This window comes from Macaca nemestrina, chromosome 4 (assembly GCF_043159975.1).
Source record: "Macaca nemestrina isolate mMacNem1 chromosome 4, mMacNem.hap1, whole genome shotgun sequence".
In the NCBI taxonomy this organism is placed as follows: domain Eukaryota; kingdom Metazoa; phylum Chordata; class Mammalia; order Primates; family Cercopithecidae; genus Macaca; species Macaca nemestrina.
Genome location: NC_092128.1, coordinates 189,171,873 through 189,199,472, shown reverse-complemented (window position 1 = coordinate 189,199,472; position 27,600 = coordinate 189,171,873). Strand labels below are relative to the sequence as shown.

At 50.2% G+C, this 27,600-nt stretch overlaps 1 protein-coding gene across 9 annotated transcripts in view; it reads right to left on the bottom strand.

The window, feature by feature from the left end:
* LOC105472472 (pericentrin) overlaps positions 1-27,354 on the bottom strand; it is a 120,066-nt gene extending 92,712 nt beyond the window's left edge. For 3 of the 9 annotated variants that reach the window (XM_071095873.1, XM_071095874.1, XM_071095875.1), the window contains exons 1-8: positions 27,164-27,353; positions 24,888-25,100; positions 17,691-18,413; positions 5,459-5,539; positions 4,670-4,925; positions 4,158-4,213; positions 1,594-1,768; positions 948-1,084 (exon numbers count right to left, since the gene is read on the bottom strand). In XM_071095873.1, the coding sequence (XP_070951974.1) occupies positions 948-1,084; positions 1,594-1,768; positions 4,158-4,213; positions 4,670-4,925; positions 5,459-5,539; positions 17,691-18,413; positions 24,888-25,100; positions 27,164-27,217 (1,695 nt within the window). In that variant the 5' untranslated portion in view covers positions 27,218-27,353. Of the gene's footprint in view, positions 1-947; positions 1,085-1,593; positions 1,769-4,157; positions 4,214-4,669; positions 4,926-5,458; positions 5,540-17,690; positions 18,414-24,887; positions 25,101-26,233; positions 26,380-27,163 lie in introns of those variants that run through there. The other 6 variants (XM_071095877.1, XM_071095876.1, XM_071095878.1 and 3 more) reach the window with 4 other exon arrangements.
* Positions 27,355-27,600: the final 246 nt, after the last annotated feature.

Genomic DNA, 27,600 nt, shown 5'->3' with positions numbered 1-27,600 from the left:
GAGGCGGAGCTTGCAGTGAGCTGAGATCAGGCCACTGCACTCCAGCCTGGGCAACAGAGCGAGACTCCGTCTCAAAAAAAAAAAAAAAAAAAAAAAAGAATATGCATTTCTAAGTATAAGACTGAACATCATTATTAAATCACTCTCGCAGACTATATGCTTACACTTTTATTCACCACTGACAGTCTTTCTATTTTTTATTTTATTTTATTTTTTTTATTTATTTATTTTTGAGATGGAGGCTCACTCTGTCGCCCAGGTTGGAGTGCAGTGGTGCGATCTCAGCTCACTGCAACCTCCACCTCCCAGGTTCAAGCAATTCTCGTGCCTCAGTCTCCCGAGTAGCTGGGATTACAGATGCCCGCCACCACGCCTGGCTAATTTTTGTCTTAAACCCCTGACCTCATAATCTGCCCGCCTTGGCCTCCCAAAGTGCTAGAATTACAGGCATGAGCCACTGTGCCCAGCCAGTCTCTTCAAATTTAGTACTTAAGTTTTAGCAAATAACATAATATGAAATAGCCCAATTCCAAAATCTGTTAAAACATCCCTAATAGGCCGGGCGCGGTGGCTCAAGCCTGTAATCCCAGCACTTTGGGAGGCCGAGACGGGCGGATCACGAGGTCAAGAGATTGAGACCATCCTGGCTAACACGGTGAAACCCCATCTCTACTAAAAAAATACAAAAAAAACTAGCCGGGCAAGGTGGCGGGCGCCTGTAGTCCCAGCTACTCGGGAGGCTGAGGCAGGAGAATGGCGTGAACCCGGGAGGCGGAGCTTGCAGTGAGCTGAGATCCGGCCACTGCACTCCAGCCTGGGCGACAGAGCGAGACTCCGTCTCAAAAACAAACAAACAAACAAACAAAAATCCCTAATATACCAAGTAATTAAAATAACGAAGCTGCTACCCACCACCAAGTAATTAAAATAACCAGGCTACTACCCACCTCCAGCTGTTTTTCTTTTTCGCTCTCTTTGAACTTGAACTCCAAGTCTTCTAAACACCGGCAGTGCTCGGACTGCAGGTCTTCACGTAACTTCTCAATGGCTGCTTGATGTTGACTCTCCAGGTTCCTAAGGGCCGCTAGAAAGGTAAAGCAACGCCACTTGGTTTACAAGACATCACTCTCCTCAACGGCGACCTCAGTGACAATAATGGCACATGCAGAGCGCTGCCACCCAGAGCCCCATCCTGGGCACCCCCACCTCCCCCGGGCCCCTCATTTGAGCCTCACATGCCTGATAGCGCAAGGGGACATCGCCTACCCATGCCACCCACCAGGAGGGTCACATTGGAACACACAACCCTGGAGCTTCAAAAATGAACAAGCACAACGCTGCTGCTTTGATAATAATTTAGCAACTGAACATGCCAAGAAAAATCTCTGAAACAAAGATCGGGAAGGTTTAAGGACCCTGAGAGACCTGTGACCCCTGACAGCCACCAGCATGTCACACGTGCACGGAGCCATCCAGCATTTAGAAGGCAGGAAACGTGTGCGCAATGACACATGGTGACATGAACGACATTCCTTCCAGCACTACCCAGGAAAACTCAGTCCCACTCCAAACTTTCTCATTCTCATTACTCACATTCAGCCTGGTTTTTGTCTTGAAAAATCTTCTCCAACTCAGCTCTCTGTTCTGCCAATTCTTTCTGAAACTGGTTTTGTAAATCCTCCATTTCTGACTGATGCTTTGCAGACAATTCTTTGCGTAGATTTTCTAAACATAAATCTTTTTCAGATTCCCAGTCTTCCTTCAGGGTCTAAATTAAAAGAAAAAAAAATTAAAGTCAATAGTTGATTATCTGTGCTAAAGAAATTTAAATCACACAGTCAAAACCTATGAGCAGGCCAGGTAAAGTGGCTCATGTCTGTAATCCCAGCACTCTGAGAGGCTGAGGCCGGCAGATTGCCTGAGCCCAGGAGTTAGGTTTAGAGACCAGCCTGGGCAACATAGTGAGACCCCATCTCTACAAAAAAAATACAAAAATTAGTGGGGTGTGGTGGCATGCACCTATAGTCCCAGCTACTCGGGAGGCTGCTGAGGCAGGAGATCAAGTGAGCCCAGGAGGTCAAGGCTGCAGTGAGCTGTGATTGTGCCACTGCACTCCAGCCTGGGAGGCAGAACGAGACCCTGTCTCAAAAAAAAAAAAAAGAACTGGCAGTCATGGCCCCCAACTAAACTGCCCTGACAGGCCTGACACCCAGTCTCTCGCCTGAATGCTGGCAGGACAGAAAAGCAGAAGCATCCAGGAGGCAAGCAGTTGAGGAAAAGGGAGCGAGGATCACCCACCCCGAAACAGACCAGCCTCTGCACACAGGGAGAGGACCACCTACCCCGAAACAGACCAGCCTCTGCACAGGGACCAACCACCCCAAAATAGACCAGCCTCTGAACACAAGGACCACCCACCCTGAAACAGACCAGCCTCTGAACACAAGGACCACCCACCCTGAAACAGACCAGCCTCTGAACACAAGGACCACCCACCCTGAAACAGACCAGCCTCTGCACACAAGGACCACCCACCCTGAAACAGACCAGCCTCTGAACACAGCGAGGACCACCCACCCCGAAACAGACCAGCCTCTGCACACAAGGACCACTCACCCCGAAACAGACCAGCCTCTGAACACAGCCAGTGAGGACCACCTACCCCGAAACAGACCAGCCTCTGCACACAAGGACCACCCACCCCGAAACAGACCAGCCTCTGCACACAAGGACCACCCACTCCGAAACAGACCAGCCTCTGAACACAAGGACCACCCACCCCGAAACAGACCAGCCTCTGAACACAGTGAGGACCACCCACTCCGAAACAGACCAGCCTCTGCACACAAGGACCACTCACCCCAAAACAGACCAGCCTCTGAACACAGCCAGTGAGGACCACCCACCCCGAAACAGACCAGCCTCTGCACACAAGGACCACCCACCCCGAAACAGACCAGCCTCTGCACACAAGGACCACTCACCCCGAAACAGACCAGCCTCTGCACACAGGGAGAGGACCACCTACCCCGAAACAGACCAGCCTCTGAACACAAGGACCACCTACCCCGAAACAGACCAGCCTCTGAACACAAGGACCACCCACCCCGAAACAGACCAGCCTCTGAACACAGCCAGTGAGGACCACCCACCCCGAAACAGACCAGCCTCTGCACACAAGGACCACCCACCCCGAAACAGACCAGCCTCTGCACACAAGGACCACTCACCCCGAAACAGACCAGCCTCTGCACACAGGGAGAGGACCACCTACCCCAAAACAGACCAGCCTCTGCACAGGGACCAACCACCCCAAAATAGACCAGCCTCTGCACACAAGGACCACCCACCCCGAAACAGACCAGCCTCTGCACAGGGACCAACCACCCCGAAACAGACCAGCCTCTGAACACAAGGCCTAATCCACATGGTCACCCTCAACGTGTTAGAAATACATCTCCCTACAAGACCCAGGGGCCAATGGCAACTTTGCTGACCTCCACCCAAGGGCTGGGCTCTGTCTCAAGTGCTCTGAGAAATGAGTCTCACTGCCTGGGTCAGAGGGGCAGGTGACCGGGACACAACTCCAAGCCTGGACTGACATCCACCTTCTGCCAAGGGCCTGAGAGCTGCCCGGATGCCTGGCTCAAGAGGGGCCTCCACACTCAGCACTGCTGACAGTTCAGCCCTCTAGCGGAGGGCCTGGCAATGACGGGGCACTGCTACCTGTGGTCCCCAGTGGTCCCCAGTGAGGCCACCCACAGCAGGTGCAACCCACCCCACCCAAAACACCTCCCTGTGTGGTATTCTCCCCAGCACCCCAGCACCCACACCCTACGCACCGCAGGGAACTGCCACAGCCACGAGGGCAGAAGCTGTGTCCCAGAACACAGCTCAGGGGCAGGCCACGGGGGCCACTCAGAAGCCAGCATAGAAGGGCAGATCAGTGCCTTTATGTTCTACAAGTCAATGTGAAACAACAAGTTTTCTGACAAACGATATAAACAAAGACTGCAATACACTTTCAACCAGCATATTCTAATCAAGCCTCGACTGGCTTCTGTCTGAATCAAGACGAGGAGCGTCCTCGTGGGAGCTGGGGAGAAAGGAAAAACAACATACACGGAGCCGTGCGTTTTAGAATCAGTCCTGGGTACCTTTTCAATCTGGGCGTTTTTCTCCATTTCTGATTGTAACTTCTCCTTCAGCTCGGCTGTAAGAAAAACAAAAAGCAGCTCAGGCCACTCCATCCCAACCTTTTCAGTGACCCAACCGCTCAGGAAACGACCAGGCTCTGGCACCCACTGGACACGTGCCAGTGTTCACGCGCTAGCAGGATGCGTCTGTGACGATGCCTGGCTTTAATAATAAACTGAGGACACCGTGGCTTCCAGACACACAGGACGATCTAAGACAGGAGGTGAAGGCCAGCCCTGGGTCCCACCTACCACAGACCACCTGGAAACCCGCTCTAATAACCTCCTGGCCACGAGAACCCAAGGCCCCCTTTGTTCACCCCCTCATGGTGCCAGATGCCAGGCAAGGTGATGAGAACAGAGATGGGGAGACAGTGCCAGGGTGCCCCCGCTCCCAACCCCAAGAGGGAAGAGGCACTAGAATGCCCACGCCAAGCCCACACGTCACCCACACCCGCCCAGCCATGCAGTACCTGCTTCCTGTCCACACCTGAGCACCACCTCCTCCTTCTCCCGTGCGTGCTGCTCCCTGAGGAGCTCCAGCTCGTGCTGCTGCCTGCTCTGCAGCAGGGCCAGCTCCTGGGCACGCCGGCTGTTGAGCATCTCCCGCAGCTCCGTCAGCGCCGTCTCCTTCTCCTTCTGGAGGTTGGCCTGGGTCAGCTCCAGCTGCGCCGTGTGCATGTTGCTCAGACTCAGACGCAGCGCCTCCAGTTCAAGGCCATGCACAGCCTGCGGGGAGAGAAGGCCTCTGTAAGGCCCATGGTCAGAACCAGGGCGCATCAGGGAGACACAGAAGCATGAATGAGAATGAGTCAGGAGGACACAGAAAGGGCAACAGCAGACATCCCCTGGGGGTGGGGGCAGGACACAGAGGCCTGGATGCCACCAAGACGCCACCCAGCTCCTCTGCCAGTGACCCCACAGCCCATCACCGCCCGGAGCACCGGCACCCCGAATTCCCTCGCTGTATGACGGTACCGTGTGCACCCGGAGGGGGCTCCGCAGCTGATAGGGAGAGTGAACAGCCCTGAGGTCAGTGTGTCACTCACGTGGCATGCACCTGACCAGGCCCCCTGACCCCTGGCATCCACCTGTGTCTCCTCCACCCGCCCTGCTGATGGCCCCCCACACAGAACGTGGAAACAGACAAGGCAGAGAGAGGAGATGGCAGCGTCCGCCCCCCCCCCCACCTGGATGCCCACTGTGCCCTGTGGGGATAACAGACACCATACCGCAAGCCTGTGCGGGCCCTGCCAGGTCACCTGACTCTGCTGCAGGCCAGCCTCCTCTTCACGGCTGCTCTGCAGGTCAGTAATGGCAAGTTCACATTCTTGTTTACACTCCTGGGGAAGAAAGGCAAAGAATGTGGTCCAGCATTCACATGAGAAAACAGTCACTAAGAAGCCACCGTGATGTGGCCGAGAGCGAACAACGCACGCCCTCACAAAATCCCATTCACAGCTGTTCACAGCAGCATCACTCGCAATGGCCAGAAGGTGGAAGCAACCCGAATGCCTACTGAGGGACGAACGGCTGAACAAAACGTGGGCTGCCATTCAGCCACAAGAAGGAATGAAGGCCCCAGCTCAGGCTGCAACACAGGAGCCCTGAGGACGTGAGGCTGAGTGACAGAGCACACAGGGAAGGCCGCATGACGTTCCATTTACATCAAGTGTTCAGGATCCGCAAATGCGTAGACATGGAGTGGCCTGAGGCTGCGAGGAGCTGAGGGAGGACAGTGGGGGTGGCTGCCACGAGCACTGGGCTTCCTTCTGGGCCACGACCATGTCTGGAACCACTGGAGGTGGGGCTCACACAGTGAATGTACTGCTGCCACGAGCACTGGGCTTCCTTCTGGGGCCGTGACAACGTCTGGAACCGCTGGAGGTGGTGCTCACACAGTGAATGTACTGAATGCCACCGAGGTCTGTACTTTAAAATGGTGAATTTTATGTTTGCTAATTATATCTCATTTTTTTAAAAATGATGGAAAAACACTGAACCTGCTTAAATGACTTAGTGTAAAGTCAAAGTCCCAAAAACAGGCCAGGCACGGTGGCTCACACCTGAAATCCCAGCACTTTGGGAGGTCGAGGCAAGCGGATCACCTGAGGTAGGAGTTCGAGACCAGGCTGGCCAACATGATGAAACCCCATCTATACTAAAAATACAAAAATTAGCCAGGCGTGGTGGTAGGCGCCTGTAGTCCCAGCTACTCGGGAGGCTGAGGCAGGAGGATCCCTTGAACCTGGAAGGCGGAGGTTGCAGTGAGCTGAGATCATGCCACTGCACTCCAGCCTGGGCAACAGAGCAAGACTCCATCTCAAAAATATAAATAAATAAAATAAAGTCCCAGAAACAGAAGCTGTGAGCTTTCCCCACACCACAGCAGTACTACCATGGGAGGAACGCACAACCTGCTCTCAGGAAAAGGGGGAAATGACACTTGCAGAGAGAAAATGTGCGTAAAATGCCTGGATAAAACAGGTACCAATGAAAGGTAAACCCATCTAGAAACACAAACTTTAAAGATCCTTGTACGGCCACTAAATCAGCAAAAGTTGGTAAAAATGTTACGAATTCTCAATGCCATCATGGTCACAGGAAACAAATGCACCCAAACACTACCAACGTCAGAATCAGTTGCCTCAACTTTTTTCTCAGCAGCTGTTCTGGCAACACAGGTCGAGCCACAGAAAGCCTTTCCCTGTCTCAACCTTCTCACCTCTGGAAACCTTTTCAGCAGCAATAACCCAAAGGGAAGAGAGAAGCTGCAGGTGGCTCCTTGGCACGGATCCTGAGCCCACCGTCCACGTGGCCCTCCCTGCAGGCTCCCGGCCCTCGACTGGCACCTGGGATGTCTCCCCTGCCTGTGGAAGCGACCGTTGTCTGGCTTCCTCCCCATCAGCCAGGCGCCTCTCTGGGCTCCAGGTGACCCACCTGCTCACAGAGTACTTCAGACTAAAAAATGACACAAACTAAATTTTTCTGCCCCAGCTGGGGAACTGGCTAGGGGTGGAGAGATAGAGGTTTGACACAGTTGTGAAGGCTAGAAAGGCCCCCAGACGAACTAAACAGAGAAGGTGGCATGGTGGGCTCCACAGGGGCTGCCTGCACGGGGACTCGTCCCCAGGGCAGGCATCACATGAGTGCAGCAACATCTCCCTTCAATGTCAGGAGCTCAGGCCGGGCGTGGTGGCTCACACCTTTCTAGCACTTTGGGAGGCCGAGGTGGGTGGATCACAAGGTCAGATCGAGACCATCCTGGCTAACATGGTGAAACCCCCTCTCTACTAAAAATACAAAAAAATTAGCTGGGTGTGGTGGCGGGTGCCTGTAGTTTCAGCTACTCAGGAGGTTGATGCAGGAGAATGGTGTGAAACCGGGAGGCGGACCTGGTGGAGCCTGCAGTGAGCCGAGATCACACCACTGCACTCCAGCCTGGGCGACAGAGTAAGACTCAGTCTCAAAAAAAAAAAGTTGGAAAGAGCATAAATAGACAATCTAAGCTCACATCTCAAGGAAGCAGAGAAACAAGAGCAAACCAAACCCAAACCCAACAGAAGAAAACAAATAATCAGGATCAGAGCAGAATGAAATGAGATACGAAAACACAAAAGAGAGCCGGGCGCAGTGGCTCGCACCTATAACCCCAGCACTTCGGGAGGCTGAGGCAGGCAGATCACCTGAAGTTGGGAGTTCAAGACCATCCTGACCAACATAGAGAAACCCCGTCTCTACTAAAAATACAAAATTAGCCGGGCGTCGTGGCGCATGACTGTAATCCCAGCTACTCAGGAGGATAAGGCAGGAAAATCACTTGAACTTGTGAGGCGGAGGTTGCAGTGAGCCGAGACCGCGCCATTGCACTCCAGCCTGGGCAACAAGAGCGAAACTCCATCTTAAAAAGATAACGGAACAAAAAGCTGGTCCTTTGAAAAGATAAACAAAACCGATAGATCACTAGTGAGATTAACCAGGAAAGGAAGAGAGAAGATCCAAATAAGCTCAACTAGAAACTAAATGGGAGACATTACAACCAATACCACAGAAATACCAAAGATCATTCAAGGCTACTATGAACACCTTCATGTGCACGAACTAGAAAACCTGGAGGCGATGGATAAATTCCTGGAAATATACATCCCTTTGAGATTAGACCAGGAAGAAACAGAAACTCTGAACAGACCAGTAATAAGTAGCAAGACTGAAACAGTAATTTGAAAACTGCCAACAAAAAATGTCCAGGACCTGAGGGATTCACAGCTGAATTCTATCAGACATTCAAAGAAGATTGGTACTAATCCTACTGAAACTATTTCAAAAGATAAAGAAAGAATCCTTCCCAAATCATTCCATGAAGTCAATATCACCCTAATACCAAAACCAGGAAAGGACGTTACAAAAAAAGAAAACACAGACCAATATCCCTGATGAACACAGATGCAAAAATCTTCAACAAAATACTAGCTAACCGAATCCAACAACATACCAAAAAGATAATACAGCTGGGTTTCATACCAGGGATGCAGGATTTAACACACACAAGTCAACAAATGTGATACACCACATAAACAGCATTAAAAAGAAAAATCATGTGATCATCTCGATAAGACGCAGAAGCATTCGACAAAATCCAGGATCGCTTTATGATTAAAACCCTCAGCATAATCGGCATAGAAGGGACACTGTCATTCATGACAAACCCACAGCCAACATTATACCGAAAAGGGAGAAGCTGAAGGCATTTTAGAACTGGAAAAAGACAAGGATGCTCACTTTCACCACTGCTCTGGAGTCTCAGCCACAGAAATTAGACAAGAGAAGAAACAGAGGACATCCACGTTGGTAAAGAGGAAAAACAATCACCGTCTGCCGATGATAGGATGGTTTACCTAGAAAACCCTGGAGACTCATCCAAAAAGCTCCTACATCTGATAAATGAATTCAGTACAGTTTCAGGATGCAAAATCAACGTACACAAATCAGCAGCACTGCTGTACTCCAAAAGGGACCAAGCTGAGAACCAAATGAAGAACGCAACACCTTTTACCACAGCTGCAAAAAATAAAATAAAATACTTAGGAATATACCCAACCAAGGAGGAGAAAAACCTCTACAAGGGAAACCACAAAACACTGCTGAAAGAAATCACTGGCCGGGCGCGGTGGCTCACACCTGTAATTCCAGCACTCTGGGAGGCTGAGGCGGGCAGATCACAAGGTCAAGAGATTGAGACCATCCTGGCCAACACAGTGAAACCCCATCTCTACTAAAAATAAAAAAATTAGTTGGGCGTGGTGGCGCGTGTCTGTATTCCCAGCTACTCTGGAGGCTGAGGAAGGAGAATCACTTGAACCCGGAAGGCGGAGGTTGCAGTGAGCCGAGATCGTGCCATTGCACTCCAGCCTGGGTGATAAGAGCGAACCTCCATCTCAAAAAAGAAGAAAGAATTGATGACACAAACAAATAAAAAACACATCCAGGCTGGCGTGGATGCAGTGAAAAATGGAAAACTTTTACACTGCTGGTGGGAATGTAAACTAGTACAACCACTGTAAAAAACAGTATGGAGGCCAGGCACAGTGGCTCACGCCTGTAATCACAGTATGTTGGGAGGCCGAGGTGGGCGGACCACCTGAGGTCAGGAGTTCGAGACCAGCCTGGCCAACATGGTGAAACCCTATCTCTACTAAAAATACAAAAATTAGCCAGACACAGAGGTGCACGCCTATAATCCCAGATACTTAGGAGGCTGAGGCAGGAGAATCACTTAAGCCTAGAAGGCAGAGGTTGCAGTGATCCAAGATTGCACCATTGCACTCCAGCCTGGCCAACAAGGCAAAACCCCATCTCTACTAAAAATTAAAAAATCAGTCGGGCATGGTGGTGCATGCCAGTAATCCCAGCTCCTCAGGAGGCTGAGGCATGAAAATCACTTGAACCTGGGAGGCAGAGGTTGCAATGAGCTGAATTCCCACCACCACACACCAGCCTGGGCAACAGAGTGAGACTCCATCTCAAAAAAAATCAAAAAGCATCTAAAGCGGGAGCATCACTTGAGGCCAGAAGTTTGAGACCAGCCTGGTGAATGTAAAGAGACTCCATCTCTACAAAGTATTTAAAATTGGCTAAGCATGGTGGCGCGCGCCTGTCTTCCCAGCTCCTCAGGAGGCTGAGTGGAAAGACTGCTGGAGCCCAGGGGTCGAGGCTGCCATAGCCATCACTGCGCCACTGTACTGCACATGGGCAACAGGGTAAGACCCTGTCTCAAAATGAAAAAACACAACAAAACATGTCCAGGAGGCCAGGTGTGGAGGCTCATACCTACAACCCCAGCAGTTTGGGAGGCCGAGGCAGGAGGATGGCTTGAGACCAGGAGTGAGAGCCCATCTCTACAAAAAAATTTAAAAATATTCTCTGCCTTACTAGATGTGAGAAAAATAAAATAAAAAATAAAATTAAAACTAAAACATGTCTAGGGAAAGGGATATTTTTGGAAGACTGATCAGATGAAAATGTGGCACTCAACTTGAAGGGACTCCCACGAGCCAGAACACAGACTTCCCACAAAAGTAACACAAACACCGCACTAAAAAGGACCATACAATGTGCTACTCCAAGCGGAAAAACGGGCATATGGAAAACAGAAAACATTCAAGGAACCAAAAAAAGATCCTGAGAAGTGGCACCCACGGCAGGCCCAAAATAATAAAAGTGATCCAAATCAACCCAAGCAACACACTCCATTCAAAGCGGATGGGCTGGTAAGGCACAGTGACTCACGCCTGTAACCCCAGCACTTTGGGAGGCCAAGGCAGGCAGATCTCTTGAGGTCAGGAGTTCAAGACCAACCTGGCCAATATGGGGAAACCCCATCTCTACTAAAAATAGAAAAATTAGCCAGCTGTGGTGGCACACGTCTGTAATTCCAGCTACTCAAGAGGCTGAGGCATGAGAATTGCATGAACCTGGGAGGCAGAGGTTGCACGGAGCTGAGATGGTGCCACTGCACTCTAGCCTGGGCAACAGAGCGATACTTTGTCTCAAGAGTTCGACCAGCCTGGCCAACATGGCAAAACCCCATCTCTACTTAAAAAAATAAAAAAATTAGCCCGGCATGGTGGTGAGCACCTGCAATCCCAGCTACCTGGGAGGCTGAGGCAGGAGAATCGCTTGAACCTGGGAGGTGAAGGTTGCAGTGAGCCGAGATCACGCCATTGCACTTCAGTCTGGGCAACAGAGCAAGACTCCATCTCAAAAAAAAACAAAGTAGATAGGCTGACTGCACCTCTAAATACCAGGCCAAAGTAGAGACCAATTCACTCACAAAACAAGACGTAGTTAAAATAGTTTGAAAATCTCTCTAGGAAACAAGAAATTATGCAGAATGACACAACCAATTTTAAAGAATCCAAACAGAACTAAAAACAGCAAGAACAAAATTAACAATTCCGGACACATTTAACAGCAAATTATATACAGATGAACACAGGTTTGGAAAATTGGGAGATAACCCAGATAAAACTATCCAGCCTACAGCCAAGAGCAAAAAGAAGGCAAGCACAAAAGTGTGTTGAGCTATATATATGTGATATGGCTGGGCTGTGTCCCCACCCAAATCTCATCTTGACTTGCTGCTCTCACAATTCCCACGTATCATGGGAGGGATCCAGTGGGAGGTAACTGAATCATGGGGGCAGGTCTTTCCCGTGCTAGTCTCCTGAGAGTGAGTAAGTCTCACTAGATCTGATGGTTTTATAAAGAGGAGATCCTCTGCACAAGTTCTCTCTCTTTGCTTTCCTCCATCCACCTAAGATGTGACTTGGTCCTCCTTGCCTTCCACCATGATTGTGAGGCCGCCCCAGCCACGTGGAACTGTGAGTCCATTAAACTTCTCTTCCTTCATAAATTACCCAGTCTTGGGTATGCCTTTATTAGCAGCACGAGAACAGACAAATACAGTATGCAAGAGAAGTCTAAACACTTAATGGAGAGAAAGAACAGGTAGAAGGTACGCATGGAGATACCGGTTAGGATTTGAGAAGCAACAGATGAGAGAAGCATCATCCACACGTTGAATAAAACCCTAGATCCCAAGTAGAATTAATGACATCATAAAAAGCCACACCTAGTGTGATAGTTAACATTGTCAACTCGACTGGATTGAAGGATACAAAATATTGTCCTTTGGTGTGTCTGTGAGCATGTTGCAAAAGAAGATTAACATTTGAGTCAATGGAATAGGAAAGGCAGATCCACCCTCAATCTGGGTTGCCGCCATCTAATCAGCTGCCAGTGTGGCCAAAATAAAACCAGGCAGAAGAGCGTGGAAGGACTAGACTAGACTGGTTAGCCCTCTGGCCTCCATCTTTCTCCTGTGCTGGATGCTTCCTGCCCTCGAACATCAGACTCCAAGTTCTTCAGCTTTCCGACTCAGACTGGCTTCCTTGCTCCTCAGCCTGCAGATGGCCCACTGTGGGGCCTCACCTTGTGATCATGTGACTCGATGCTCCTTAATAAACTCCCCTTTATATATCTATCTATCCTTTTAGTTCTGTCCCTCTAGAGAACACAAAAAATCAAAACTGCAGAATACCAAAGACAAAAGTCTTCAGGGCGGCCCCAGCAGTGAACACAAGCTAGAGAGGCAGAGCGAAACCACCGGCAGGTAAGACACCAACTGCCAACTATATGTCTACACCAGCCAGACTTTCAAAAAGGGAAATAAAAATAGGCCAGGGAAATAAAAATAGGCCAGGTGCAGTTGCTCACACCAGTAATCCCAGCACTTTGGCAGGTTGAGGTGAGCAGATCACCTGAGGTCAGGAGTTCGAGATCAGCCTGGTCAACGTGGTAAAACCTGTCTCTACTAAAAATACAAAAATTAGGTCGGGTGTGATAGCTCACACCTGTAATCCCAGTACTTTGGGAGGCAGAGGCGGGTAGATCATTCGAGTTCGGGAGTTCAAAACCAGCCTGGCCAACATGGCAAAACCCCATCTCTACTAGAAATACGAAAATTAGCCGAGTGGTAGCGGCATGCACCTGTAATACCAGGTACTCGGGAGGCTGAGGCGGGAGAATCGCTTGAGCCCAGGAGGCGGGGGTTGTAGTGAGGCGAGATCACCACTCCAGCCTGGGTGACAAGAGCCCAAGAGCAAAACTCCGTCTCAAAAACAAAAAAAGATAAATTCATTATTCATATTCACAAAAAAGCTAGAAGCAAGTAAGACATCCTTCACCAGGTGAGTGGATAAACAAATCCAGCATCAAAAAGGAATGAGCTACTGATCAATCTAAAACTTGGAGAATCTTAAACTCATTTTGCTAAGTGATTTAAAAAGTTGAACTCAAAAGGCCTCCAAGAGTGCTGGGATTACAGGCGTGAGCCACCACGCCCAGCCTAATTCTACATATTATAGAATTCCGTCTGTAGAACATTCTGGAAAAGGCAAAACCATAGAACAAAAAACACACCAGTGGTTACCAGAGGCTGGGGAAGGAGGGAGCAGCTGTTTAGAAAGAGGACACAGGCCCTCTTGGGGGCTGGGGTTGTTCTGGAGGGTAATTGGGTGGTGGATACGACTCTACACAATTGTGCATCACAAAGAATGAACTTAAAGCATGCAATTTCTAGGGTGGGGGAGGTGGCTCACACCTGTAATCTCAGCACTTTTGGAGGCCAAGGCAGGAGGATCACTTGAGCCCAAGAGTTCAAGACCAATCCTGTCAACATAGTGAGACCCTGTCTCTACAAAAAAATAAAAACAACAAAACTTAGCCAGATGTGGTGGAACGTGCCTGTAGTCCCAGCTACTTGGGAGGCTGAGGTGGGAGGATTGCCTAAGCTCAGGAGTTCAAGGCTGTGGTAAGCCGAGACTGTACCGCTACACTCCAGCCTGGGCAACAGAGCAAGACATTGTCTCAAAAAAAACAGTATGCAGGCCGCGTGCTGTGGCTCACGCCTGTAATCCCAGCACTTTGGGAGGCCGAGGAGGGGGCAGATCACCTGAGGTCGGGAGGTCAAGACCAGCCTGACCAACATGGTGAAACCCTGTCTCGACTAAAAACACAAAATTAGCTGGGCATGGTGGTGCACGCCTGTAATCCCAGCTACTCGGGAGGCTGAGGCAGGAAAATCGCTTGAATCCGGGAAGTGGAGGTTGCGATGAGCCGAGATCGCACCATCGCACTCCAGCATGGGCAACAAGAGCGAAACTCCGCCTCAAAAAACAAAACAAAACAAAACAAAACAACACAGTATGCAATTTTAAAAAATTGACCAGGATGGTGTGGGATCCCAGGATAGTAAGTAGCCAGTGACCAATGAACCTGACTACATGCTCACCCATGAAGACACAATCTTAGTGAGGGGCTGGGGAAGACAGGAGTGACCTGAGTCACCTCGGAAAACAGTTTTGACTGGAAACTGAAAATGGAGACCAAAGGAGATGTAAAGAAACACTGAACTCCACTTAGTAAATTTGTTTCTTATATGATGTGGGTTGCTAATTCTGAAACTATTATACACTTACAGGAGAGTTGAGCAAATAAGTAAATAAATGGGGTCGGGCGTGGTGGCCCACACCTGTAATTCCAGCACTTTGGGAGGTTGAGGCGGGAGGATCACCTGAGGTCAGGAGTTAGAGACCAGCCTGACCAATATGGTGAAAACCTATCTCCACTAAAAAATGCAAAAATTGGCTGGGCGCGGTGGCTCACGCCTGTAATCCCAGCACTTTGGGAGGCCGAGACGGGCGGATCACGAGGTCAGGAGATCGAGACCATCCTGGCTAGCACAGTGAAACCCCGTCTCTACTAAAAAATAAAAAAAAAAAAATTAGCCGGGCGAGGTGGCGGGCGCCTGTAGTCCCAGCTACTCGGGAGGCTGAGGCAGGAGAATGGCGTGAACCTGGGAGGCGGAGCTTGCAGTGAGCTGAGATCCGGCCACTGTACTCCAGCCTGGGCGACAGAGCGAGACTCCGTCTCAAAAAAAAAAAAAAAAAAAAAAAGGCAAAAATTAGCCAGGCATGGTGGTGGTGCTTGTAATCGCTGCTACTAGGGAGGCTGAGGCAGGAGAATCACTTGAGCCTGGGAGGCAGAGGCTGCAGCAAGCCAAGCTCCCGCCACTGTACTCCAGCCTGGGCAACAGAGCAAAACCATCAAAAAAAAAAAAAAAAAAAAAAAAAAACCTTCGAATTTATTTATTTTTTTTTTTTTTAAGGAAATAAATGGCAGAAGTGAGAGCCAGGCTTCTCACTGTCTGAGAAGGAAACTGCAGATAAACCAGGGGGGAGGGCAGAGTGAACCCTGTGGTGCTGGATCAGGCTCTGAGGTATCAGTGTGTACTCCTATTTATTTTAATATATGCGTCTATAAATACAGATGAACATAAATACAGCTGTGAGCGTACACACAGACTAGCTCCCAGGCACACCCTTTCTCACTCCATCCACGGAGAGAGCCCAGAAGCAGCAGCAACATCCCAGTAGCAGTGAGCACACCGAGTGCCCAGGTCTTGGTCTCAACACCACAATCCAGTAAAAGGCACCAAGACTCCTTGGAGAAACAGCGGACTCAGAACGGAGACAGGGCCCACACGATGAGCCTGCAGCACCAACTTGCAGTGTCAGAAAGCCAGAATGTGCTTCAAACACATGACACAGGGGCCACCTGAAGAGGCTCCCCATGGACAGGGCGGCAACAATTTAAGCATCAAAATAATGTTGAGGCTACACTAAGCTGTGACGGCCCCACCACACTCCAGCCCAGGTGGCAGAATGAGACCTGGTCCCAAAAAGTGAATAAATGAATGAAGAGTGGGTTTTATAGAACCCACCAGAGACTGTTCTTCCAGGCCCCGCCTATAAGTTAGATCTTTCCTGCAATAATGCAGATTAAAAACCAAACCTGGCCGGCATGGTGGCTCACGCCTGTAATTCCAGCACTTGGGGAGGCCAAGGCAGGAGGGTCACCTGAGGTCAGGAGTTCGAGACCAGCCTGACCAACATGATGAAACCCATTCTCTACTAAAAACGTAAAAATTAGCCAGTGTGGTAGCAGGTGCCTGTAATCCCAGCTACTCAGGAGGCTGAGGCAGAAGAATCGCTTGAACCTGGGAGGCGGAGGCTGCAGTGAGCTGAGATCATGCCACTAAACTCCAGCCTGGGCAAGAAGAGCGGAACTCCATCTCAAAAAACAAATTTGCCGGCCAGGTGCAGTGGCTTACGCCTGTAATCCCAACACTTCAGGAGGCTGAGACGAGCGGATCACTTGAGGTCAGGACCAGCCTGGCCAACGTGGGGAAACCCAGTCTCTACTAAAAATACAAAAATTAGCTAGGCATGGTGGTGGGTCCTTATAGTCACAGCTACTCAGGAGGCTGAGACAGGAGAATTGCTTGAACCCAGGAGGTGGAGGTTACAGTGAGCCAAGATCGCACCACTGCACTCTAGCCTGGGCAACAGAGCAAGACTCTGTCTCAAAAAAAAAAAAAAAAAAAAAAAACCAAAAAGCAAAAAACAACCAAACCTGCCTAGAACAGTGTGAACTGAGTTTAGCTAGAATCAAATGGCTAAAATATAGGCTTTCTGTTTTTTGTTTTGTTTTTTCGAGACAGAATCTCGGTCTGTCTCCCGGGCTAGAGTGCAGTGACATCCTAATTTTTGTATTTTTAGTAGAGACGGGGTTTCACCATATTGGCCAGGCTGGTCTCAAATTCCTGACCTCATGATCCACCTACTTTGGCGTCCCAAAGTGCTAGGATTACAGGCATGAGCCACCATGTCCAGCCTAAAATATAGGCTTTTAACATAACACTTTAAAATTAGTCAATTCCAAACTTAATGTTTTCTTCCAAATGCTAACAAAAAACATGTCAATAAAATAAAGGTAATCAACTCAACATGTATGGAATTCATCCCACCAGGCACGTGGCAGAAACCAGGGACATGTAGACTGACCACAGCTTCCCTGCCCTGCCAGGCTCTCAACAGGCACAGCCTCCCTGCCCTGCCAGGTTCCCAACGGGCACAGCCTCCCTGCCCTGCCAGGCTCTCAACTGGCATGGGACTTCCAGTCACGTGACTGATATGAAACCTGAGTTGCCAGGCCTAAAAAAAATGCTGAACAGCCAGGTGAGTCCATCGACAAGGGCAACTAGAATAAAGGCAATACGTGAAATTCCTCAAACTTATGAAGGGTGGCTTCTCTTCAATGTCCCATGGGAAAAACAAAAAAGGAAGATCACAAGGAAGGCAGATTTGAGGTCTGAAGAGAGGCTTTCCATCCACAGGCAACACTGAGAATGTGCAGGCAGCAGCACGTGGGGCCTACAGGGTAAGCCTCTGCCTCCAGCTCTCTCTGTTTTCAGTTTCTACTTTTAAAGAGAGGCCCTGCAGAGATGGAAGGTCCTCTCACTGGTTTGGATTTCTACAACATAAAGAAATCCTTTGACAAAGAATACACCTTAACAGAGAACTTGAAGAATACCTTTGTGATGACCTCACGCTGTTCTGGATGGGGGTCACTGACTGTGAAGATCCCACGCTGTTCTGGATGGGGGTCACTGACTGTGAAGATCCCACGCTGTTCTGGATGGGGGTCACTGACTGTGAAGATCCCACGCTGTTCTGGATGGGGGTCACTGACTGTGAAGATCCCACGCTGTTCTGGATGGGGGTCACTGACTGTGAAGATCCCACGCTGTTCTGGATGGTGGTCACTGACTGTGAAGATCCCACGCTGTTCTGGATGGTGGTCACTGACTGTGAAGATCCCACACTGTTCTGGATGGGGGTCACTGACTGTGAAGATCCCACGCTGTTCTGGATGGTGGTCACTGACTGTGAAGATCCCACGCTGTTCTGGATGGGGGTCACTGACTGTGAAGATCCCACGCTGTTCTGGATGGGGGTCACTGACTGTGAAGATCCCACGCTGTTCTGGATGGTGGTCACTGACTGTGAAGATCCCACGCTGTTCTGGATGGGGGTCACTGACTGTGAACATCCCACGCTGTTCTGGAGGGTGGTCACTGACTGTGAACATCCCACGCTGTTCTGGATGGCGGTCACTGACTGTGAACATCCCACGCTGTTCTTGACGGGGGTCACTGACTGTGAAGATCCCACGCTGTTCTGGAGGGTGGTCACTGACTTGCTTCTGCTGCAGTTGTTCCAAGTCCTCTCTCTTCTCTCCATCTCGGTACTCCAGCTAAGGGGAGGGCCAGAAAGAAGCATTTAAAGCAAGGTCCAGGGCTGCAGCCTCAGGCCTTTCCCAGCTCCTCTACTTGCAGGCCTATGCTGACTTCATTTAACAAGGAGAGCTCATTTCCACCTGTTCAGAAAGTGAACCTTCCGCATTAACAATTCTCAAGTTCTAAATTTTTATTTATTTATTTTTTTGAGACGGAGTCTCGCTCTGTCGCCCAGGCTGGAGTGCAGCGGTGTGATCTTGGCTTACTGTAAGCTCCACCTCCCGAGCTAACACCATTCTCCTGCCTCAGCCTCCCGAGTAGCTGGGACTACAGGTGTCCATCACCACGCCCGGCTAATTTTTTGTACTTTTAGTAGAGACGGGGTTTCACCATCTTAGCCAAGATGGTCTCGATCTCCTTAGCTCGTGATCCGCCCGCCTCGGCCTCCCAAAGTGCTAGGATTACAGGTGTGAGCCACCACGCCCGGCCTATAATATATTTTTATAGAATATTATTTTTTTTTTTTGAGACGGAGGCTCACTCTGTTGCCAGACTGGAGTACAGTGGCGCGATCTCGGTTTACTGCAACCTCCAACTCCCAGGTTCAAGCGATTCTCCTGCCTCAGCCTCCTGAGTAGCTGGGACTACAGGCGCATGCCACCAGGCCCAGCTAATTTTTGTATTTTTAGTAGAGACGTGGTTTCAGCATGTTGGCCAAGATGGTCTCGATCTCTCGACCTTGTGATCTGCCCACCTCGGCCTCCCAAAGTGCTGGGATTACAGGAGCAAGCCACTGTGCCCAGCCATGAACTCTACTTTCAAAAAAAATTTAATTAATTTTTTGAAACGAGGTCTCGCTCTGTCACCCAGGCTGGCGTGCAGTGGTGCAATCACAGTTCACTGCAACCTTGACCTTCTGGGCTCAAGCGATCCTCCTGCCTCAGTCACCTGCGTAGCCAGAACTGCAGGCGTGTGACACTGTGCCCAGCTTATTTTTTATTTTTTTGTAGAGACAGGGTCTCTATGTTCATTATGTTCCAAGGCTGGCCTCAAACTCCTGGGGGCTCAAGCAATCCTCCCACCTCACCACCCCAAAATGCTGGGAATGAGCCACAGTGCCCAGACTAGCCTGCTCTCAACAAGATGATTCACTGAGAACATTTCCATTTCCTCCCAAAGTAGCAAAGAAAAATCAGTGTTGGCTTTTCAAGATCATCAGATGAGTCACAAGATGAATGCAGAGAGCGCGTACTCATAGCCAATGACGGCAAAACTGACGTGAAAATAAAATTTCACACAAGTCTTCATTTGACAATACCCTAGGATCAGTCTTCTCAGAATCAAGAGGAAGTGAGGGACGAAAAGGGGACACAGTGGTCTCAATCAGCTGTCCACTCACTTGAATGATCCCACTTCAAAGGAACCTGGACCATCCACTTCCTTAAGAAGTCACTTCTAATGTTTGCGTGCCAAAACTTAGTTGATGCAAAGAGGTTGGAGCAAATTTCTAATGAAGTTGTTTTAAATTATTGCTTTATTTTTACTTCTGTAAACTACTTGTAAAACAACTCAAAATGACAAAACAGTAAAGAGGGGCCAGGAATCCAGACGATAAATGATGGTAACTATTTTTCCTGGTATTTGATACAAATATGAGCTGGAAAAGTGCTAGAACTACACTTCTTAAGCGTTCTATAGCACTAGTTAAATCTTCAGCCAAAGTTTTTGTATTTTCTTCTGAAATTCTTGACCTCTGAGCAATTTTTGGATGGGTTTTTTTTTTTTTTTTTTTTGAGATGAAGTCTCGTTCTTGCCCCCCAGGCTGGAGTGCAATGGCGTGATCTCGGCTCAGTGCAACCTCCGCCTCCTGGGTTCAAATGATTCTCCTGCCTCAGCCTCCTGAGTACCTGGGATTACAGGCGCCTGCCACGAGGCCCGGCTAATTTTTGTACTTTTAGTAGAGACAGGGTTTCACCATGTTGGCCAGGCTGGTCTCGAACTCCTGATCCCAGGTGATCTGCCCACCTTGGCCTCCCAAAGAGCTGGGATTACAGGCGTGAGCCAATGCGTCCGGCTGGATGGTTCTTTTACAAAAAATGGCCTCTCCTCATTTTGTTCCTCATCTGTAACTGAAAGGTCAAATTCTGCTTTCTTTCTTTTTTTTTTTTTTTTTAGACGGAGTCTGGCTCTGTCGCCCAGGCTGGAGTGCAGTGGCCGGATCTCAGCTCACGGGGCAAGCTCCGCCTCCCGGGTTTACGCCATTCTCCTGCCTCAGCCTCCCAAGTAGCTGGGACTACAGGCGCCCGCCTCATCGCCCGGCTAGTTTTTTGTATTTTTTAGTAGAGACGGGGTTTCACCGTATCAGCCAGGATAGTCTCGATCTCCTGACCTCGTGATCCGCCCGTCTCGGCCTCCCAAAGTGCTGGGATTACAGGCTTGAGCCACCGCACCCGGCCTCAAATTCTGCTTTCTACCACTGCTTTATTTTTACAATTTTTTTTTTTTTTTTTTGAGACAAGGCCTTGTTCTGCCACCCAGGCTGGCGCGTAGTGGTGCCACCATAGCTCACTGTAGCCTCAAATTCCTGGGCTCAGGTGATCCTCCCAACTCAGCCTCCTGAGTAACTGAGACTACAGGTATGCACTGTCACGCCCAGCTAATTTTTATATTTTTCATAGAGACAGAGTTTCACTATGTTGCCCAGGGTGGTCTTAAAATCCTGGGCTCCAGCCATCCTCCCACCTTGGCCTCCCAAAGTGCTGAGAGCCACCACGCCTGACCCTGCTTTCTGCCATTTCTGAGTTAACTTCCAGAACTGAGACAGCTGTTGCATTGGTTCAACTGTTTTTCCATCATGCACTTAACAAATTGTAAGGGAACATAGCTGAATCCTGAATATTTACCAGTCTTCCTGTAATTCTACCTTCACTTATAACCATCCTGAAAAAAACCTAAGATCTTAAAGTTGGTTAAAAATATGTCTTATATCGCCTAGGCACGGTGGCTTATGCCTGTAATCCCAGCACTTTGGGAGGCCGAGGTGGGAGGATCACCTGAGCCAGCAAGGTCAAGGCTGAAGTAAGCTGTGATTGGGCCACTGCACTCCAGCCTGGGTGCCAGAGGGAAGACCTGTCTCCAAAAAAAAAAAAAAGAAAAAAGACTTTGCATTTACCTAACAGTTAGCGATCAAAGTAAGCAATTTATTATATGTTGGAAAGCACAATTATTTCTCCCTCCCCCTCACGCACACACGCACGCACACACACATTTATCATCTTATGTTGTTCAATAAGCTCACTAGACTCCCGATAGCCAAACCTCTCACAATTTATAGATGGGTAAAATAAAACAAATACGCCTTTAATTATGTTCAAAGCACTGGTACAACTACAACATAAAGGTTCCTTGAGGATTCCTGATTTCTGGACACAGCATGACCAACCATCTGAGAGGGGAGCGCCCTGGCCTGGGACATTATTCGACCACACGACCACCAGCTCCTAGCTTTAAACCGTGAACTCTCTGCCGGAATTTCACTTTTCAGAAGATCATTATTCCGAACACAAAATTACTCCTATTTTAACATCTACATCTGGATTAAAGGCATGTTAAACTCAAATATCATGAACTATTTTACAACATATGAGAAAACTCGTTTTTAGACTGATGATGTACAATGATATAATCAGAGAAAAAGTTAATGAAATATCTGCTTCTTACAGCACCAATGGTTTTTATATACGTAACTGACAAAATGGCTTAAGAAATTTGATTTCTCACTTAGTATACGACAGAAACACAAAGGCTCTCTTCTACACGTATGACTTAGTTTACCTACACATGTATAAAGAACATAAATTTTAGCCAGGTGGGTGGCTCACACCTGTAATTCCAGCACTTCAGGAGGCTGAGGTGGGAGAATTACTGGAGCTCAGGAGTTTGAGACCAGCCCTGACAACACAGTATAACCCTGTCTCTACAAATTTTTCTTTAAAGTTAGACAGGCATGGTGGCACACGCCTGTAGTCCCAGGTATTAGGGAGGCTGAGGCAGGAGGGTCACTTGAGGCCAGTAGGTCAAGGCTGGAATGAGCCATGATTGCGCCACTGCACTCCAACCTGGGCAAGAAAACAAGACCCTACCTCAAAAAAAAAGGGAAAAAAAGCTGATGTCCAAGACCCAACAGGGGTTAACATCTGATGACTGCATGTTTAGCTTATTAAAATAACAGGAATTCTGTGGAAAAAGCTGATTGGTACCCGACCTTTGCTGAGGCAGAAGAATGGCGTGAATCCGGGAGGCAGAGCTTGCAGTGAGCAGAGATCGCACCACTACACTCCAGCCTGGGCGACAGAGTGAGACTCTGTCTCAAAAAAAAAAAAAAAAAAAAACCACCAACCCAACAACCAAAAAAACTCAAGAGATAAAAAACAAAATTCAGGGCCGGGCGCGATGGCTCATGTCTGTAATCCCAGCACTTCGGGAGGCCGAGGCGGGCAGATCTCGAGGTCAGGAGATCAAGACCATCCTGGCTAACACGGTGAAATCCCGTCTCTACTAAAAATACAAAAAATTAGCCAGGTGTGGTGGCGGGCGCCTGTAGTCCCAGCTACTCGGGAGGCTGAGGCAGGAGAATGGTGTGAACCCGGGAGGTGGAGCTCGCAGTGAGCCAAGATGGCGCCACTGCACTCCAGCCTGGGCAGCAGAGCAAGACTCCGTCCAAAAAAAATTTAAAATGAAAAATAAAAAAATTGAGGGCCGGGCGCGGTGGCTCAAGCCTGTAATCCCAGCACTTTGGGAGGCCGAGACAGGTGGATCACGAGGTCATGAGATACAGACCATCCTGGCTAACACGGTGAAACCCCGTCTCTACTAAAAAAATACAAAAAACTAGCCAGGCGAAGTGGTGGGTGCCTGTAGTCCCAGCCACTCAGGAGGCTGAGGCAGGAGAATGGCATAAACCCAGGAGACGGAGCTTGCAGTGAACTGAGATCGGGCCACTGTATTCCAGCCTGGGCGACAGCAAGACTCTGTCTCAAAAAAAAAAAAAAATCAGGATTTGTAGGTGGAATAACACAAATTTTAACTGTTGGCAACAACTCAATTTTTTTTTTTTTTTTTTTGAGATGGAGTCTTACTCTGTCACCCGGGCTGGAGTGCAGTGGCCGGATCTCAGCTCACTGCAAGCTCCGCCTCCCGGGTTTACGCCATTCTCCTGCCTCAGCCTCCCGAGTAGCAACTCAATTTTTTAAGTAAAGCAGGATAGACACATATGACCTTGGGCCAGATTCTCCCTTTGGTCACCAGTTTTCCAGCGAATCCTAGCAAACACCAAAGCCTGCACCCATTCTGCTGCAGCAGCAGGGACACTCAACACCCAAGGCCCTTGTTCATAATTCACACAAAAGGCCCAAGGACAGCCTGCCTCCAGGCAGGTTTGTAGGCCCCCAAGGAGCTTGGAAGGCCAGCCCCTTCAGGACTCAGTGTGCACTCACCTGCCACACCTGCCCATGGGGGTGCCCCTGCAGCTCACAAGGCCTCAAGCAGCAGACCCAGTCTCCTCTAGCAACACACCATGTCTGCAATACCTTCACCCCTTCCCTCCTCATCTCACTTTTAGTGAAAAGGTAACAGACAAATGTGACACACAGGTGCATTTACAAGTATGTGAAGGAATATTATATTTTAAGTGTTCCAAGAAACACCCATCAAAGGGGCTGATAGACACAACCACACATGAAGAACTCCCAGTCTTCCATTACAAAGCAAACAACTGACACTTGCCTTCAAGCAGTTAATCCAAAATTTCTCAAAATTACATAAGATAAAACAGGTATTATAAAGTGCCTATAATCCCAGCACTTTTAGAGGCTGAGGAGGGAGGATCGCTTGAGCCCAGGGGTTTGAGGCAGGAGTGACCTGTGATAACACCACAGCACTCTAGCCTGGGAAACAGAGCAAGACGCTGTCTGGAACAAACAAAAGAAAAAAAAAAGAAAAAGAAAAGAAAAGAAAAACCAAATTTATTAAGAATAAAACCATAAAAATTTACTCACTTTTTTTTTTTGAGATAGAGTCTCACTCTGTCACCCAGGCTGGAGTGTACTGGCACGATCTCGGCTCAATGCAACCTCTGCCTCCCAAGTTGAAGCTATTCTCCTCCCTCAGCTTCCCAAGTGGCTAGGACTACAGGTGTGCACCACCATGTCGGGCTAATTTTTGTATTTTTAGTAAAGATGAGGTTTCTCCATGTTGGCCAGGTTTGTCTGGAACTCCTGACCTCAGGTGATCCGCCTGCCTTGGCCTCCCAAAATGCCTGGATTACAGGTGTGAGCCACCGCACCTGGCCCTCACTTTTTATAAACTAAAATAACACACTCTTTCCTCACTTTTGAAAGGCAAAAACAGACCAAAGACCATCTTTAGTAAATCACACTAGAAATCACTAGAAGATAAGCGAAATGTTCAAACACAACGATGAGCAAATCTACCTGAGCAGCAAAGGCCCCGCCTGCCCCATCAGGGGTGTCGTCACATGATGTGCTTTTGCAAATGTCCCCTCCTCCACGGAGTGCACAGTCCTCCTTGGCTATCGGACTCTCCTCCTGGACAGGCGCATCGACAGCCGAGCCCTTCCTCTTCGCCGTCTTTTTCTCCGAATGCGAACCGTCACCTTTTGTTTTTCTCTGTCGGAAGTGAGCAAGCTGCGCAAAAACGTAGATAAGTAGTAAAGGCAAAGATAAGTGAGAAAAAAATAACACAACCACAAAGTCAACAGACTGGTGGGGATCATGAGGCCTGAGGGCTGACCCAGTCTACTCTGCCACACTTGGCCAACAGATCGCTCTCCACAAACACTGCCTTCATCAATATCTATATCCAAGGGGTCTAACAATGAGGACTGCTAATTATGCCTGGTAAAGAAAACCATACAGCTGATTGGCAGAATAGCTTTCCTAGCCCTTGGCAGTTTGCAGAAAAATAAAACTTTAAAAAAATACATCTATATAAAAGATTGATAGCCTAATCAAGGCATACTTAAGTTTTAAAATGATATAAAAGCTAAATCTCTCCCTTCTTGCCCCAATTTTCCCCCAACTGAAGAAATACATAGCCCAGCCAAAACTTCCTAGCCATAGATTCTGAGACAAGGTACAGAAATAGCAAAAAATTAATTAAGCCAGGTCAATCTCACATCTTCCTTTATGGAATCAGATGTTCTATTTTTCATGACACAGCTCACCAAAGCACCAGGGACCTCCACGGAGCATCGCCCATCAGAAGGCACAGCCTAGCTCTGCTCAGTCCTCAAATCCGAGGGTTTGAGACTATGTGTGAGCCTCATCTCCCACTAACATCTTACTCAAGAGGTATGCGATCCCACATCAGCCTTTCACAGGGAGACATCTGTTCCCTCAAACAACTGTGGCCACAAAAACAAAACGCATGGAACACACATTTGTGTAAACGACAGGTACACAAGCTCATGGACCCAGAAAAATTACACAAGGCCATTTACACAAGAAAACGGTCTCTCAAGGAAATTTCTTCAAAGTCAAACTCACGTAGTTCATTTTTGTGCCCTCCTCCACCACACCTATCCACGTGGGGATAGCACAGACCTGGTCTCCAGCCTGCGTCGCCCTACAGGCGGCATCCTGTCCCTCCCTCCCCACTCTCCACCCTCCACGGAGCTCTGTGCTCCCGTTCGCAGCTCCCTGCAGGCCTGCCCGCCTCAGCCCTTCCCCAGCCCAGCCCGGCGTCCCCAGGCCGCGCCCTGGAGCCCCCGCTCTTCCCCAGCGCCCCGGCCAGAGCATCCTGGGGGAGCCGCGCGCACCTCGCAGAGAGGCCGGCCTCGTCCCGACAGCTCCTGCGGTTCCGCCTCGCGCTCTCGGGACTCCCGTTCCGGCGTCCCCGAGTCATGGGCTCTGCGCGCTTTATTCCCCACATGAAACCCCGGTCCGTGGCCATCAAACCCAGCGCCTTTTCACGGCGAAACCCGGGGCGGGAAAAGACGGGAACGCGTCCCTCGAAGGGGCCGGCGCCAGCGCCGCGTGGGTTCCCGGCAGCGCTACGCCGGGCCAGGATGGGCAGGAAGCGCGCCCAAGGGCGCGGGAAGAAGACGGCTGCCGGGAGCGCCGCGGGGGCCTTTCACACGGTAGGGACTGCAACGCCGCGGGAAACGCGCCGGGAAAGCGTCTCCGACGAACGGGGCGAAGGCGCACCCTGAAAAGGCGCTGCAGGCCACCCGCGCCACGCCCCCGGCCCCGGCCGCGCCGGAAACTGGCGCTAGACGGCACAGCCCCCGGAATACCGGCCGCCCGCCCCAAGCCACCCTGTCCGGGAGGACGCGGGGACCACTCAAGGATCCAGCCTGGGGTCCAGCGCCCGCCACGCCCCGCTCCGCGCAGTCACGCCACGCCCTCGTGTCCCCGCCCGGCAGCCACACCCCGCCCCGGCGTGCACTGCGAGCAACCCGCCCCCCCCGACGCAGGCGCAGCCCCGCCCCGGCCCGCCCGAGAGGCGCCGCGCGTCTCGGCCGCTGATTGGCTGTGGCCGCGGTGGGGGTCGGGCCCTGGCGGAGAGCGGCGGATTCAAGATGGCGGCGGCCAGGAGGCGGCTTCTAGTGGAGCCGGCGGGAAAGCGAGACCTCGGCCGCGGCTTCCGCCGGACAGCGTCCGCTCCTGGCAGGGGGCGGTGGCGGGCACCGGAGCCGCCCTTAGGACTTCACGCCGCAGCAGCTAGAGAAGAAGCCTCTGATATTTACCTTTGTCCTCCCGGCCTCCACCTTTCGGCGCCGCTGCTCTTGCTCAACTTCCATCTCCCTCAGACGCCGCGCGGGCCGCCCGTCGGTGACGGGGCTGACCCAGAGCAGCCTTCGCTCTATTTACACTCCCTCCCCCGCGCTGGGGCTCGCCCTCCCCCGCGACAACTGTCACGCAGCCGCGGCCCCGCCCCCGGCACGCGCCGCCAATCAGGGGGCCGCGTTCCCGGTCTCGCGCACGCGCGCTCAGGGCGGTGCAGCCTGGGCGGAGCCCCGCCCTATACAGTCGCCGGCCACAGATTGGCGCGCTCACGTACCCGCCTCCTACGGCAGGACCAGTAAGCGGATAGCGGAGGCCTGGCGCCCGCTGTGATTGGCCGATTTTAAAAGCCCCTGCTGGGCCGGCCGAGCGGCAAAATGTTCGTGCTGCTGGTTGCGCG